General features: G+C 35.6%; 2 protein-coding genes across 3 annotated transcripts in view; one reads left to right on the top strand and one right to left on the bottom strand.

The window, feature by feature from the left end:
- LOC142335994 (cilia- and flagella-associated protein HOATZ-like) overlaps nt 1-15,482 on the top strand; it is a 138,852-nt gene that overhangs the window by 80,921 nt on the left and 42,449 nt on the right. The window lies entirely within an intron of this gene.
- The window catches only part of LOC142336896 (nitric oxide synthase-interacting protein-like), a 40,699-nt gene continuing 32,173 nt past the window's right edge, over nt 6,957-15,482 (bottom strand). The window contains exons 1-2 of one of the 2 annotated variants that reach the window (XM_075385867.1): nt 8,535-8,804; nt 6,957-7,979 (exon numbers count right to left, since the gene is read on the bottom strand). In XM_075385867.1, the coding sequence (XP_075241982.1) occupies nt 7,127-7,972 (846 nt within the window). In that variant the 5' untranslated portion in view covers nt 7,973-7,979; nt 8,535-8,804 and the 3' untranslated portion in view covers nt 6,957-7,126. Of the gene's footprint in view, nt 7,980-8,534; nt 8,805-15,482 lie in introns of those variants that run through there. The other variant, XM_075385866.1, reaches the window with a different exon arrangement.

Here is a 15,482-nt window from a genome sequence, read left to right on the forward strand (position 1 = left end):
AACTAACTCACAAAGATATTTTAAGAGTTTATTTTGTGAATCAATAAGATATGGGGTCAGAAAATCAAAATGGGTTTTTTGATTTTTCTGATTTCAGAGAAAATTTTCTGACAATTCTCGTTTTTGATGACTCAGTACACTATATCGACGCAAAATAGCTTTCTGGCTAATGCAAAACTAACTCACAAAGATAGTTTAAAAGTTTATTTTGTGAATCAAAAAGATACGGGGTCAGAAAATCAAAATGGGTTTTTTGATTTTTCTGATTTCAGAAAAAGTTTTCTGACAATTCTCGTTTTTGATGACTCAGTATACTATATCGACCCAAAAAAGCTTTCTGGCTACTGCAAAATTAACTCACAAAGATATTTTAAGAGTTTATTTTGTGAATCAATAAGATATGGGGTCAGAAAAACAAAATGGGTTTTCTGATTTTTCTGATTTCAGAAAAAATTTTCTGACAATTCTCGTTTTTGATGACTCAGTATAATATATCGACCCAAAATAGCTTTTTGGCTACTGCAAAACTAACTCACAAAGATAGTTTAAGAGTTTATTTTGTGAATCAATAAGATATGGAGTCAGAAAATCAAAATGGTTTTGAATTTTCTGATTTCAGAAAAAATTTTCTGACAATTCTCGTTTTTGATGACTCAGTATACTATATCGGCCCAAAATAGCTTTCTGGCTACTGCAAAACTAACTCACGAAGATAGTTTAAGAGCTTATTTTGTGAATCAATAAGATATGAGGTCAGAAAATCAAAATGGGTTTTTTGAATTTTCTGATTTCAGAAAAAATTTTCTGACAGTTCTCGTTTTTGATGACTCAGTATACTATATCGACCCAAAATAGCTTTCTGGCTACTGCAAAACTAACTCACGAAGATAGTTTAAGAGCTTATTTTGTGAATCAATAAGATATGGGGTCAGAAAATCAAAATGGGTTTTTTGATTTTTCTGATTTCAGAAAAAGTTTTCTGACAATTCTCGTTTTTGATGACTCAGTATACTATATCGACCCAAAATAGCTTTCTGGCTACTGCAAAACTAACTCACAAAGATAGTTTAAGAGTTTATTTTGTGAATCAATAAGATATGGGGTCAGAAAATCAAAATGGGTTTTTTGATTTTTCTGATTTCAGAAAAAGTTTTCTGACAATTCTCGTTTTTGATGACTCAGTATACTATATCGACCCAAAATAGCTTTCTGGCTACTGCAAAATTAACTCACAAAGATATTTTAAGAGTTTATTTTGTGAATCAATAAGATATGGAGTCAGAAAATCAAAATGGTTTTGAATTTTCTGATTTCAGAAAAAATTTTCTGACAATTCTCGTTTTTGATGACTCAGTATACTATATCGACCAAAATAGCTTTCTGGCTACTGCAAAATTAACTCACAAAGATATTTTAAGAGTTTATTTTGTGAATCAATAAGATATGGGGTCAGAAAATCAAAATGGGTTTTTTGATTTTTCTGATTTCAGAAAAAGTTTTCTGACAATTCTCGTTTTTGATGACTCAGTATACTATATCGACCAAAATAGCTTTCTGGCTACTGCAAAATTAACTCACAAAGATATTTTAAGAGTTTATTTTGTGAATCAATAAGATATGGGGTCAGAAAATCAAAATGGGTTTTTTGATTTTTCTGATTTCAGAAAAAATTTTCTGACAATTCTCGTTTTTGATGACTCAGTATACTATATCGACCCAAAATAGCTTTCTGGCTACTGCAAAACTAACTCACAAAGATAGTTTAAGAATTTATTTTGTGAATCAATAAGATATGGGGTCAGAAAATCAAAATGGGTTTTTTGATTTTTCTGATTTCAGAAAAAGTTTTCTGACAATTCTCGTTTTTGATGACTCAGTATACTATATCGACCAAAATAGCTTTCTGGCTACTGCAAAACTAACTCAAAGATATTTTAAGAGTTTATTTTGTGAATCAATAAGATATGGGGTCAGAAAATCAAAATGGGTTTTTTGATTTTTCTGATTTCAGAGAAAATTTTCTGACAATTCTCGTTTTTGATGACTCAGTACACTATATCGACGCAAAATAGCTTTCTGGCTAATGCAAAACTAACTCACAAAGATAGTTTAAAAGTTTATTTTGTGAATCAAAAAGATATGGGGTCAGAAAATCAAAATGGGTTTTTTGATTTTTCTGATTTCAGAAAAAATTTTCTGACAATTCTCGTTTTTGATGACTCAGTACACTATATCGACCCAAAATAGATTTCTGGCTAATGCTAAAATGGGTTTCTGGCTACTGCAAAACTAACTCACAAAGATATTTTAAGAGTTTATTTTGTGAATCAATAAGATATGGGGTCAGAAAATCAAAATGGGTTTTTTGATTTTTCTGATTTCAGAAAAAGTTTTCTGACAATTCTCGTTTTTGATGACTCAGTATACTATATCGACCAAAATAGCTTTCTGGCTACTGCAAAATTAACTCACAAAGACATTTTAAGAGTTTATTTTGTGAATCAATAAGATATGGGGTCAGAAAATCAAAATGGGTTTTTTGATTTTTCTGATTTCAGAAAAAGTTTTCTGACAATTCTCGTTTTTGATGACTCAGTATACTATATCGACCAAAATAGCTTTCTGGCTACTGCAAAATTAACTCACAAAGATATTTTAAGAGTTTATTTTGTGAATCAATAAGATATGGCGTCAGAAAATCAAAATGGGTTTTTTGATTTTTCTGATTTCAGAAAAAGTTTTCTGACAATTCTCGTTTTTGATGACTCAGTATACTATATCGACCAAAAAAGCTTTCTGGCTACTGCAAAACTAACTCACAAAGATAGTTTAAAAGTTTATTTTGTGAATCAATAAGATATGGAGTCAGAAAATCAAAATGGGTTTTTAGAATTTTCTGATTTCAGAAAAAATTTCTAACATTTCTTGTTTTTGAGATCCCTGTGCAATACATCGACTAAAATGGGTTTCTGGCTACTGCAAAACTAACTCACAAAGATATTTTAAGAGTTTATTTTGTGAATCAATAAGATATGGGGTCAGAAAATCAAAATGGGTTTTTTGATTTTTCTGATTTTAGAAAAAGTTTTCTGACAATTCTCGTTTTTGATGACTCAGTATACTATATCGACCAAAATAGCTTTCTGGCTACTGCAAAATTAACTCACAAAGATATTTTAAGAGTTTATTTTGTGAATCAATAAGATATGGGGTCAGAAAATCAAAATGGGTTTTTTGATTTTTCTGATTTCAGAAAAAGTTTTCTGACAATTCTCGTTTTTGATGACTCAGTATACTATATCGACCAAAATAGCTTTCTGGCTACTGCAAAATTAACTCACAAAGATATTTTAAGAGTTTATTTTGTGAATCAATAAGATATGGGGTCAGAAAATCAAAATGGGTTTTTTGATTTTTCTGATTTCAGAAAAAATTTTCTGACAATTCTCGTTTTTGATGACTCAGTATACTATATCGACCCAAAATAGCTTTCTGGCTACTGCAAAACTAACTCACAAAGATAGTTTAAGAATTTATTTTGTGAATCAATAAGATATGGGGTCAGAAAATCAAAATGGGTTTTTTGATTTTTCTGATTTCAGAAAAAGTTTTCTGACAATTCTCGTTTTTGATGACTCAGTATACTATATCGACCAAAATAGCTTTCTGGCTACTGCAAAATTAACTCAAAGATATTTTAAGAGTTTATTTTGTGAATCAATAAGATATGGGGTCAGAAAATCAAAATGGGTTTTTTGATTTTTCTGATTTCAGAGAAAATTTTCTGACAATTCTCGTTTTTGATGACTCAGTACACTATATCGACGCAAAATAGCTTTCTGGCTAATGCAAAACTAACTCACAAAGATAGTTTAAAAGTTTATTTTGTGAATCAAAAAGATACGGGGTCAGAAAACCAAAATGGGTTTTTTGATTTTTCTGATTTCAGAAAAAGTTTTCTGACAATTCTCGTTTTTGATGACTCAGTATACTATATCGACCCAAAAAAGCTTTCTGGCTACTGCAAAATTAACTCACAAAGATATTTTAAGAGTTTATTTTGTGAATCAATAAGATATGGGGTCAGAAAAACAAAATGGGTTTTCTGATTTTTCTGATTTCAGAAAAAATTTTCTGACAATTCTCGTTTTTGATGACTCAGTATAATATATCGACCCAAAATAGCTTTTTGGCTACTGCAAAACTAACTCACAAAGATAGTTTAAGAGTTTATTTTGTGAATCAATAAGATATGGAGTCAGAAAATCAAAATGGTTTTGAATTTTCTGATTTCAGAAAAAATTTTCTGACAATTCTCGTTTTTGATGACTCAGTATACTATATCGGCCCAAAATAGCTTTCTGGCTACTGCAAAACTAACTCACGAAGATAGTTTAAGAGCTTATTTTGTGAATCAATAAGATATGGGGTCAGAAAATCAAAATGGGTTTTTTGATTTTTCTGATTTCAGAAAAAGTTTTCTGACAATTCTCGTTTTTGATGACTCAGTATACTATATCGACCCAAAATAGCTTTCTGGCTACTGCAAAACTAACTCACAAAGATAGTTTAAGAGTTTATTTTGTGAATCAATAAGATATGGGGTCAGAAAATCAAAATGGGTTTTTTGATTTTTCTGATTTCAGAAAAAGTTTTCTGACAATTCTCGTTTTTGATGACTCAGTATACTATATCGACCCAAAATAGCTTTCTGGCTACTGCAAAATTAACTCACAAAGATATTTTAAGAGTTTATTTTGTGAATCAATAAGATATGGGGTCAGAAAATCAAAATGGGTTTTCTGATTTTTCTGATTTCAGAAAAAATTTTCTGACAATTCTCGTTTTTGATGACTCAGTATAATATATCGACCCAAAATAGCTTTTTGGCTACTGCAAAACTAACTCACAAAGATAGTTTAAGAGTTTATTTTGTGAATCAATAAGATATGGAGTCAGAAAATCAAAATGGGTTTTTTGAATTTTCTGATTTCAGAAAAAAGTTTCTAACATTTCTTGTTTTTGAGATCCCTGTGCAATACATCGACTAAAATGGGTTTCTGGCTACTTCAAAACAAACTCACAGGGCTAGATTAACAGTTTTTACTGTGAATCAACAGGATATGTGGTCAGAAAATCAGAATGGGTTTTTGAATTTTCTGATTTCAGAAAAAATTTTCTAACATTTCTTGTTTCTAAGACTCCAGTATGATATATCGACTAGAATTGCCTTCTTGCTATTTGAAAACTAGCTCAAAAAAATAGTTCGAGGGCTTTTTTGGTATTTCATTAGAAAATTCAATCAGAAAATCAAAATGGATTTTTTGATTTTTCTGATTTTGCGACCGTTTTTCTGACTTTCGGCCTTTTTCTCACCAAATTTTTCTTTCAAAGTAGTTAAATTGCTTTTACTTGCTGTTAGAATAATAAAACTAGTCAAAGTTTATCAATCGAGGTGTTATAGTAACAGAAAACAGGTTTTTGGGGGATAAATTTCAATTTTTTGGTGCCTTTTTGTGGAAAAAATTAGAGATTTTTTGGCTCGATCTAACCGGGGAACAGGACATCAGAGGTGGCGTCTAAGACCTCGGGCGGACTTCTGCTGGTGACGTCTGAAACCAGTAAAAAAACTAGAACCTCTTGTAGGGGTGACGTCTGAAACCCAACTTCCAAAAAAAATTGTCCCTGGTGACATCTGATTCAAGTAAAAAATCCATGCAGATCATTGTCTGCTCTTGTCACAACCAAGTAATCGTTAGCGTCTGTAATTGTAACATCAGAAGGTTGAATGTCGGTTAGTTACCATTAATATGTAGTGAAAAACATATTTCTAGCATTGAAAAGGTCAAATTCAGATGTTTTGTTTCCATGTTTTTTGGTAACTGACAGTTAGCAATGTGGGACAAAAAGTCAAATTTTTTGCGGCAAATCATCTTAACTTCCGTATTTAGCCATCTTGAAGTTGCATCCGCAACAAATTTAAGTGAGTTCAAGTTTCAGAAAGGGTCTTAGTTCAAACTGAAAGACAATTAATGAAACTTTTTTGCCAAAAATTGTTCATAAAAAGTACCACACGGTTGTTGCCATCGATAAATGATCAAACTCCGAAACAAAGCCGAATAGTTGAAATAAAATAATTTGGGGAGAGGGGTTTAACATCAATATTTCAAGTCTTTTCAGCAGCTTGGTGATTTGTACGACTATTAAAGCTCCACGATAGCCTGTCAGCTAGCAGGTACCATCCGAGATTCAACTGTTTTTCTCATTTTTTGCGGCCGAGTCAAACGGTCTGACGAAAAATCAGAGTTCCCGGAGAAGCATTAATCGCATATATGAAAAGATTACCTCTCATTTGACAGTTGATATAAGAGTCAATATTACTGGGCAGTTGGAGAAATGGCCATTATTATCTCTTCAGCAATTTTCAGTTCTCTTATTCGGTTTAGCGCTAGTTGTTCATAATTCAATTATTCTGGCACTCCAAATTTTTTAGTCTACTTTAATTCTGGGAATCTGTGCTTATTAAATACTGGCCTAAACTTATTAGATAACATACACACAAGTCTATTGGGATTTTTAATTCTTGCGATAAGCCAACTAGTTTTCCGAAACTTTTATTTAACAAAACTATGGCTGAAAGGAAACAGACAGGTCTATGTTCTCCACAGTATGATTTGTTTAGTCAAAATACTCATCAGCGCATAGTTGCAACTTTAGCAGAGATTTTTGAATGACAAAAAATTGTAATTAATACATTTACTGTCTCATTGATCAATGCCAGGCTTCAATTCAGCTCGGTTCTTCTCACTTTAGCTCTACCATCCTAATCAATTTCAAGTGTGAGCTGATTTCTCAAATTATGGTCGCAAACGGCTTTTCAAACCGTGTTTTACGACGGCAATTGTTTACCTTCCGCTAAAAAAACTGATGTTGCTCTTATAGTGCGTTTTAAAATATACGCCAAATAATAATTAATTTTACTAATGTGGTAATCATTGAAATGTGCCTTTTAAAACAAATTTTGAATAAGAAAATTAAAGAAAACTTTTTCTCTGAACATAAATGTTGTAAAATCAGGTGGAGGACATCGGGAATGTTTTCAGGTACGGTTTGTTTGCTTTTCTTTTCAGCTTATTGTCATACTTGGCGCATATTTTTCAGCTTTCAATTCGACGCCCGATCCTGAAAACCCCGAGGCTCCTCTTTGCAGTAAAATTACATCGGACTCTTCTAATTTCACATTCTTCCACGGATCTAACATATCTGTTCGAATCAGTTTGTCTAAGGCTTCCACTGTTATTACTTGTCCTGAAGGCTTTAATACAACACAAGGCGTACTGTTAGAAAGGGCGTCATTCGTTAATGCACACATATATTTTGCAGTTGAGTATCCCGAAGAACCCTTCGTATCCTTATTGGCAGCTGTAAATTTAACATCTACTAGATTCTTAAGTTTAAGTGGCTTTTTGCTCATCGGACACGTAACTTGTTGGTTCGGTTTCTTCATATTAGTTTCTGTGACAGCATTCTTAGCTGAAACTTCAGGAACCCAAAAACAACTATTAGGATTTTCTGAAGTTGTTTGGTTTAAATGATGGGATTTACTTGTAATTCTACTTTCATTGGAAACAAAACTTTCGATTCTTTTGAGCTCTTTCTCAATATTACTATCATCTTCCTTTTTCTTCTGTTTCGCTAAATATTCTTCGTAAGCTTTCATTTGCTTTGCAACTTCTCGTTTCTGTTTGATCATATATTCCAAAACTGCTTCACGTTCATACAGATAGCCATCTGGTGTGATAACTGGATCTTTACATGGCTGGAGGGTCAAATTGCAGCAGTCGAAATCTTTTATGGAATCGCGCCCAAGCCTTGTCTTCTTTGTTCCGTAACCACTTGCCTCGGTGTCTTTCTTTTTCTCATGATAGGTATACACGGCTCCTGCGGTGCAGTTTTTTCCGTGACGTGTCATCGTTTCACTGAAACAGTAAAAAACCGAACCCGAATGATAGGTACACAAAGAAATAAGCAATTACGCAAACAGTACTAATGAGATTTACAACAAAATTTAGACTGGGATTCTTTCAATCAATGCATTGACATTCTCCTGCCGCTTCAATTTCTTTTAATTTGCAGCAATATGCTAGGCTCTAGAGCAGCGTAAAAGCATTGAATTAATACTATACTAATTAGGGGTGAAGCCTTCCCTCCCGCAAAAACACTACAGTTATTACTGTTTTTCCACCCGCCTACCGTAGAGAATTCAGTTCTTTCTTAGCCCCCAGCTCAGTGAGCTGCATCATGTTGAAGGCAGAAAAATAGCATTAAAAAAGCAGATAAAACGAAAGGGAAATTTTAATAAAAGAGTACGCCAATTGTTAAGAACTATTTGAAGCCAAAAAATTACCGGTTGATAAACCGTAAATTCGAACAATTATTGAATAAATCGTTACACTTTTAGCACGGATGACATCTTACATAAATTTATTGACAGAAGGTTGATTCAATGAATAAATAAGACCTATTCTACTTACTTTTTGAAGCAGAAGCTATCCAGGAACGTATGAAAAAATCAAAGCAAAACAAAAATATGATGAATGCAGAATCTGATAATCGTAAGACAAGCTGGTAAAAATTCAACGTAGACTAACAGATGAAAAAAGACGGTCAGAATATTTGCTGGTTCGGGGCCCTCCCAGCACTACGTCTTCTCGAAACATTGAAAATTTAAAACGATCTATCCTTCTATCAGAACAATCTCTTGTCTAAGTTAACTAAAAAAAATAAAAAAGCAAAATCATGAGTGGCGATCAAAAACTAACTAACTATTATTGTCATAACAAACGCTGTAAAACTTGCTCAACCAATATTGAAGAAAAGTCGGCCATTTTCAATTGCGTAGCATGTGGTGAATGCATGCACCTTACAAAAGAGTACTGGCACGTCCCAAGAGGCTATTATTGTCATCAGTATTATAATGCAAAATGTTCTCTTAATATGCCAAAAGTGCCTAGAGCTAAAAAAAGGACCAGATACTTGATGTAATTGTTAGCTCGAGGACTGACGAAACCATCAGAGAGATAAAACAGGAAGTTGTAGAATTAAGAAGGGAAGCAAAAAAAAATTGGGAACCAACTTAAAGAGATTAAAAGTGCTATTGAAATTAAAAGTGTACAACCCTCACCAGCATAACCACAACCTGCAGATGCTCCACAAACACAAAGAAAAATTCTCAAATAAGGAATACTATGACGGTATCCGATTCAGAGACATTCCTGAACTAGTCTCCACTAATAATAGAGACATATACGAACACGATTTAAAAGAGGTGAAAGCTATCGGAAAACATCTCAGAGTCACATGCAATGTCACAGATCTAAAGAGAGTAGGCAAATATCGGGAAAGAAAAAGTCGAACCTTGGTAGCTAAAATAGACAGCGACTATGCAAAAAGGCTTATTCTACTCTCGCTTGCAAAAACGAAAGATTACGGCAAACCAGTTTTTATAAGTAAAGAACTCAACCTCAGTTAACGAGCTATCGAAAACCAGATTCTCCAAACGATGAGAGAAATGATCAAAACAGGAAAAAATCCTAAAAAACTTAGAATTCGAAATCTCGTACTCCAGATAGCAGACAACAGAAAATGGACAAATGTCCAAATAAATGAAAATGTTACAAATTAAAACGAATGACTATTACACTCAGAATTGAAAACCTTAACCTATAATTTACGAAGCTTAATTGATCTAAATCGGCGAAGTAACTTTGCAAACTGTGTGTCAATGAAAACGAACTAGACATTATTCGCTTTACAGAAACCTGGCTCACTAGTGATATGACGCCAAATCCCTTTTCCTTGAAGACTATACGATTCATAGAAGAGACAGAAAAAGTGATCCGTGCAAAACTAAAGACGGCGGAGTCCTCATTGCCGTACTGAACATACCTCATGAGAAGGTTCCTTCGAATTCTGAAAATGAAAGCGTTGTTATCAATGTTAAGCCAAAAGATGTCTCAATGCTGATTTGTTGCTTATACTACCCTCCAAAACTCAGTCCATACAGATGTTCGTCAGAATCTTTGATCTTTTTGACAAATGAATTGAATCAATATGCAAAAACGGAAAACTGCGACTCGATGATATTCACAGGAGACATTATTTTGACAGCTTAATCTGGGAAACTCTAGTTTCTAACAATGAGTATGAAGACACAGTACTCGAGAGCCTGGGTAAACATGATTTCAAGAAATTCCTGAGCCAAAAAGAAAAAATTCAACTAGATATTTTCCTCATTAATAATCTCAGCAACGTAATTAACCGTTCAGATGTAAATAAATTTAACAGATCATTCAGCTCAGATCATAAATATAGCTTCTAAAATAATTCTACAACTAACACATGAAAACATTCTTAGATGTAAAATACAAAAATTTGCTTTCATTAATCTTGGCTGGAAAAAGCTAAACGCAATCAAAGAGGAAAATCCTTTTAACCCTTATTGCTACAGTAACGTAGACGCACTTGCGAAGCAATGGTACCAATGGCATGAAGATGTGTTGGCAAAAAACGTTCCAAGAACAACTAAACACAGGGAAAGTCTTCCGCCCTGGGTTAAAAAAGAAACATCACAATTAATCAAATCTATCGCTACATTAAAGAGAAAAATTTCCAAAAAGTCAAGTCTGGCGAAACTTCTAAAACTGAAGAGAAAAAAAAATCAACTACAAAAAATTTAGTCGAAGACAAACAGAATTTGAAGAAAAAAATTTTTGAGGGAGAAAATTTTCAGATCTACAAAAATTTTTGCGATCCATCCGTAAAAGTAATAGGTTTCCCGAGACAACGAAAAACGAAGATGAAAAGTGGAGTGACGATGCACAGAAAAGTATGATTTTCAGCAAATTTTTGAGAGTGCTTTCTTAAAAAGTAATCAAGTTGATCAAACTCGAACTTTCGCGGAAAAGACTTATAACCATGTTAGCAGAAGTGCAACAACAAATCCTATCAAAACTTCAAACTAGTAAAGCATGTGGCCCAGACAACATAGGTAATCTTGTGCTCAAAAACCTGCCTGCCCTCTCAAAACCTTATTGATAGTGTTCAAGACTGCGCTATCCAAAGGTAATTTTCCATCATTATGGAAAATAAGTGAAGTTATTCCCGTCTTTGAAGACGAAGACAGAGCAGACGTGAAGCAATACAGACCTATAAGCCTTCTCTGCAACACATCAAAACTTTTTGAAAAAGATATTTTTAACGAATTATATGACATTAGAAAAACGACACTACAAAATGCACAACATGGTTTTTGAACACACAAATCGGTTGTATCGCAGATGTTGTTGTTCCTAAATCATCTTTACAACAAACTTGATGATAATGAAGAAGAACTTTTGGTTCTGTATCTGGACTTCAAAAAAAGCCTCCGATAGCGTTCCACATGACATCTTACTACAGAAAACTGAAATGCTAGGCATTGGCGGTAACTTCTTGAAAATTATTGCAAGCTACTCAAGTAAAATAAAACAATATTTGTAAAGCTTAATGATCTCAACTCTAAAACAGTGCAGGTAACAAGTGGTGTTCCACAAGGATCATTACTAGGTTCACTTCTATTCATCATTTTAGTTATCAATCTTCCTCTACAAGTAACTAAGTGTGAAGCCTTTGGTTTTGCAGAAGATTTCCAGCTTGTTGCAACAAATAGCGAAAACATGAAATACGATATAAAACAAATAGAACAACGGTTTTAAAACAATAAAACGACATTAAACGAAAATAAGTGTTATATACAGCCAGTCAAAAGTCAAGACAAACCCAAGTTGAGTTTAAACAACAAAACGTTACTCTATCAGTGCGAGCAAAAAGATCCAGGCATTAAAATGGCGCCAAAGTTGAATTGAAAACCTAATGTCAGAAAAGGTGCTCAAAGGCACTGAAAGCGTTTTACTTCTTAAAAAAAGCATCTTCAATTAAGCGCACAAAATCGATGCGTACGCAGAATATGTCGTACCAATTGCTACATATGCAACTCAAGCTTGGTTTGCTAACAAAACGGAGACGAAAGAGATTGAGCGTGTTCAAGGGAAAGCTCTCAGTTGGATCCTAAACAACTGGGAACTGAATTACAAGAAAAGACTTTGAAAACTCAATTTACTTCCTCTCTCCCTATGAATAGAACTACACGATCTACTTTTCTTAATTGCTTTTCCCTCAGGAAATTACAATGTCAATATTCCGATCACTAGAAATCAAAACTGTGGTGATCAACCAAATACCAGACAATTTGAGCTATTAAACATAAATCAAACAAGAACAAAAAAGAAAAGTTCTGGAGGCGTTCTGGTCAATTTTTAAATATTATCTGTAAAATTACAAATTTAGCTATTGAAAGCTTAAACAAAAAATGATTTACCAAATTATACTGGAATTGTTTCTCTAGACATTACTCTGAAGCCAATTCTTGTACATGGACCTTTTTGTGCAACTGCAACAACTGCAATCTAGCACAGAAGGCCAAATTAGCCAACCAATAAAGGGATGTCAACCCTAGTGCCACGACGCTGAAGCCTAAACTACTACTACTACCACCACCACTACCACTACTACTACTACTACTACTACTACTACTACTACTACTACTACTACTACTACTACTACTACTACTACTACTAGTACTGCTACTACTACTACTACTACTACTACTACTACTACTACTACTACTACTACTACTACTACTACTACTTCTACTACTGTTTCAACACTTTAATTCCAAATATGAAATAAAGGCACGGTTGGCAACAAATACAAACAAAACAAGAAGAGTTATTTGTTTGGTTATTCTGTGAAGTGCTGTACGACGAAATTGTTGAAGGCATTTTTTGACCCGGTTGCTGCTTTCTCCTGCAATCTGGTGAACGATACTTTGTTTCATACACAGTCTCCTTCGATTTGACTCATCCAAGTTTTCCGTTGCCCCCCAGGAGCGCGTCTAGCATGGACGTATTAATCGGGCGGGTCCCAATCGAAGGCACTGCGGGCTAATCTTCCTCGTTCCATTCTCTGGATGTGTCCGTACCATTTTATCCGTTTGAGCATGATCATCGTGGATAGTTGGGGCATTCGTGATCTTGACATAATTTCTTCGTTCGTTGCTTTCTCCAGATATGACACACGTAGAATTCTCCGAAGACAACCACAGTGGAAACTCTCAAGTTTTCTCTCCATTAATTTCGAAAGAGTCCAAGTCTCTGAGCTGTACAGCACGGCTGATAAAACGAGTGCTTTGTACAAATTGCACTTGAGGTGCACGCTGAGCTGCTTGCTCTTCCAGAGATTTTGGAAGTTAGCAAACCGTTGTCTACCTTCTGCAAGTTTGCAATTGACTTCCTGCAGGTCTCCATGCTTGAGGCTGACATATGATCCGAGATACTTGAACGCTTCTCTGTTTTCAAACTCGTTTCCGAGAACATCTTGTACTTTGCAGGAAAACACGCGTGTGGCAACTGCTTTAGGTTTGCCACAGTGTCTCGATTGGTGAACTTTTCGGCCATTGACTGTTTTGAACTTTCTTTCACACTTGTCACAGGTAAGGCTCGCCTCTAGTTGCTCGAACTTTGACTTAGCGACGACATTCTTTGACAAACCGGCTTTGCAGAATCTTGTTTGGTGCACTTTGCGTCCGGTAACTGTACTGAATTGCCGCTGACAATTCTGACATCTTAAAGACTCTTGGTCAGCCACCACTGACCGACTCTCATTTTCTAGCGACTCTGAATCTGCTACCGCAGATTGTTGTTGTGAAGCTACCAACGCTGGCTTAGCCTCCGCTAAGCTTTTCAATCTTAGCTTCCGGCCATCTTGTATTTCGAACCAGCCCGCTTTCTTTTTCGTTCCAAGCAGCACCTCCGTGCTGATGGTTAGTCGTGACTGGCTAGATGTCTCTGCCAGGAGTCCTAATTTGCATTTATGTGTTCCAGTGAGTATCTCCACGTTCTGTTGGATACTAGGCACTGCAACAACATTTTGGCTGTCGCATTTTACGCCCATATTCTTTGTTTTGGCCACATTAATCTTCAGACCAGCGGCTTCCGCAAGGGCCTCGATTCGATGTAGGTTTTCTTGCACCTCACTGTCTGAGACCCCCACGAGAGCAACATCATCAGCAAAATCTAAGTCAGCCACCATTCTCCCAATGTCTAATCCTCCATGCACCGAGTTAGCCAAAATGTAGTTGATGACAAGGCCGAATAGGATTGGGGACCACACATCACCCTGCCTAACGCCCGTTCTGACATCAAATAGGCGTCCTTTCTCACCTTCGGCTTTGACTCGACATTTGAATCCATCATAGCTGTTTCTTATGATGTTTATCACTTTTTGCGGAAGACCATAGTGTTTTATTATCTGGTACATCTGCTCACGATCGACAGAATCGAATGCCGCTCGAAAGTCTATGAAACAAAAGCTAATATCCAATTGAAACACCATTGATTTCTCTATTATTTGACGCAGGGCAAAGAGTTGATCGGCGCATCCTCTGCTTTTTCTGAAGCCGCACTGCTCTTCCCTTAAGACGCGATCCACTGAATCTTTGCATCGATTGAGAATAACGGAAGCGAACACTTTGCCTGGTACTGACAATAGAGAGATCCCTCGGTGGTTCGAACACTCTGACCTCTTTCCTTTACTCTTGTATAATGGGACAATTTCTGCTACCTTCCAGTCATCGGGCGGAACTTCCGTCGACCAACACTTATCTATGATGTCCCAGAGCCACTCGACAATACCCTTGTGTGCTTTCAACATCTCACAGGAAATGTTATCGGGTCCACTTGCCTTGCCATTCTTCAACCTGCGGACAGCTTCAAGCACTTCTTCAAATCGAATTGGGCTCAGGTCAATCGACAAGCTTTCAGCTGCTTCTTCGGGATCCAATCTTGTACTGCAACTGGATGTTGAGGGATTCAGGAGTTGACTAAAATGTTCCGTCCAGCGTTCAAGTCGTTCCTCTTTCGTCCGTAAGTTGACGCCAGTGCTTGAAACTAATTTGGTCAACTGGGGACTCCAGTTTCGGCAAATCTGCTGTGATGCCCCAAAAACCTCCTTCAAGTTGCCTCTGTCCGCAAAGCTCTGCACTTCTTGGCCTTTGCGTTCAAGCCATGCCCGTTTGTCTGCACGTAGAGCTTTTCTGACTTCCTTACAGCAGTTTGTGAACTCTAACAACGCCACCGCGCTGCTGTGTTTCTTCAACTGTAGATCAGCTCGTTTCCGGATAAGTTCCAGAGAATCTGGAGAAATCCAAGGTTTGTTCACTCGCTTGTCCGGAAGGAGGCATTTAACTGCTGCTTGGTTCAGGGCTTTTCGAAAATTGTCCCAAGACTGCTCTGTATTCTCGAAATCGCCGCTCTTATCAAGATGTAACTAGACCTCCTGCGTGAATAAGTCACGCGTGTTTCATCTTGCAGCTTTGCAGAACT

This window comes from Convolutriloba macropyga, chromosome 3, assembly GCF_964194025.1.
Source record: "Convolutriloba macropyga chromosome 3, txConMacr16.3, whole genome shotgun sequence".
Lineage (NCBI taxonomy): Eukaryota > Metazoa > Xenacoelomorpha > Acoela > Convolutidae > Convolutriloba > Convolutriloba macropyga.